Below are 1,133 nucleotides of genomic sequence, written 5' to 3'. Positions count from 1 at the left end.
TCCTCATTTGTAAGTCACTTTGGATAAAAGTGTCTGCTAAATGTATATATACTGTATGTTTCATTCATACCATAATGGTGAAAGGCGTTTTCAGCAATCTCTGTGTTCTGATAACACTCTTCTGATGAAGTACTGTCTGAATCATTCCCATCTGCCAAGCACAAAAGCATTCACACATATCCCTATCAAAATACACAGTTGTCAATATTGTAACATTGTTCAATCAAATAGTTACCTTGACTGTGGGTGACAGGTACATGAGAGCCACTGTAACCAGCAGTGTTTCCTGTCATCTGAGTGCTGTGGGGTGTCTGTAGTGACTTCTCAGGAAGTGATGGGCTTTCCTCGTCTTCTAGAGAAAACAGACACATGCGATTTACCTGACAGAATGAATCCTCAGAATGCTCAGTGAAAATACCCTTCAAGCCTCAATATTAAATGATTTATGTGAACCTACCATACTGGAGACTGTTGTCCATGTCGATCTTTGTGTTTTGATAGCACTCACCAGAAGATGTACTGTCTGAATCATTCACATCCACCGCTGAAGTTAAAAGAGAATTCATAAATCTGAAATTGATTTCCCTACTACAAGATACTGTTTAATTTTAAAGGTGGAAGAAGTTTTGACAATCTGGGATTTCATCAAGAGTTTTAAATCGGAGCTTCACCTCGACTGTCAGAGTTTGATAAGTGATGGTCAACGTAAGACAGGGGTGCAAATGGTGACTTTTCATGCAATGATGGTTTTTCCTCACCTTCATTAAGGGAAAAAAGATGAAATATCAGTGGATACACCTAAACATGTTCTCTCTGGATTAAATGAATTAAATTTACCCAATGTATGATTTATTTTTACATACGTGACATGAAATGGTTGTCCGTGTCAATCTCAGTGTTTTGATAGCACTCGCCAGAAGATGTACTGCTTGAATCATTCACATCCACCACTGAAGACAAAAGAAAATGTAGTTCCCTACTACAAGGTACTGTTTAACCTTAATTTAATACTTAAGACCTGCACAAATAAAATTAATACCATGTAAAAGGGGTAGGGTAATGTCTATGCCAGGGGTGCCCAAACTCGTTGCTGGAGGGCCGGTGTCCTGAAGAGTTTAGCTCCAACCCCAATT

At 38.7% G+C, this 1,133-nt stretch overlaps 1 protein-coding gene across 1 annotated transcript in view; it reads right to left on the bottom strand.

Annotated features, from left to right (window-relative positions):
* The window catches only part of LOC107600536 (T-cell differentiation antigen CD6-like), a 12,058-nt gene that overhangs the window by 1,776 nt on the left and 9,149 nt on the right, over positions 1 to 1,133 (bottom strand). The window contains exons 9-14 of the mRNA XM_016292466.1: positions 1,040 to 1,115; positions 864 to 950; positions 672 to 758; positions 458 to 544; positions 236 to 352; positions 71 to 151 (exon numbers count right to left, since the gene is read on the bottom strand). Coding sequence (XP_016147952.1) covers positions 71 to 151; positions 236 to 352; positions 458 to 544; positions 672 to 758; positions 864 to 950; positions 1,040 to 1,115 — 535 coding nt within the window. The remainder of the gene's footprint in view (positions 1 to 70; positions 152 to 235; positions 353 to 457; positions 545 to 671; positions 759 to 863; positions 951 to 1,039; positions 1,116 to 1,133) is intronic.

Source organism: Sinocyclocheilus grahami, unplaced genomic scaffold (assembly GCF_001515645.1).
Source record: "Sinocyclocheilus grahami isolate Dianchi unplaced genomic scaffold, SAMN03320097.WGS_v1.1 scaffold285.1, whole genome shotgun sequence".
Classification (NCBI taxonomy): Eukaryota; Metazoa; Chordata; class Actinopteri; order Cypriniformes; family Cyprinidae; genus Sinocyclocheilus; species Sinocyclocheilus grahami.
This window is presented reverse-complemented; position numbering and strand designations above follow the sequence as displayed.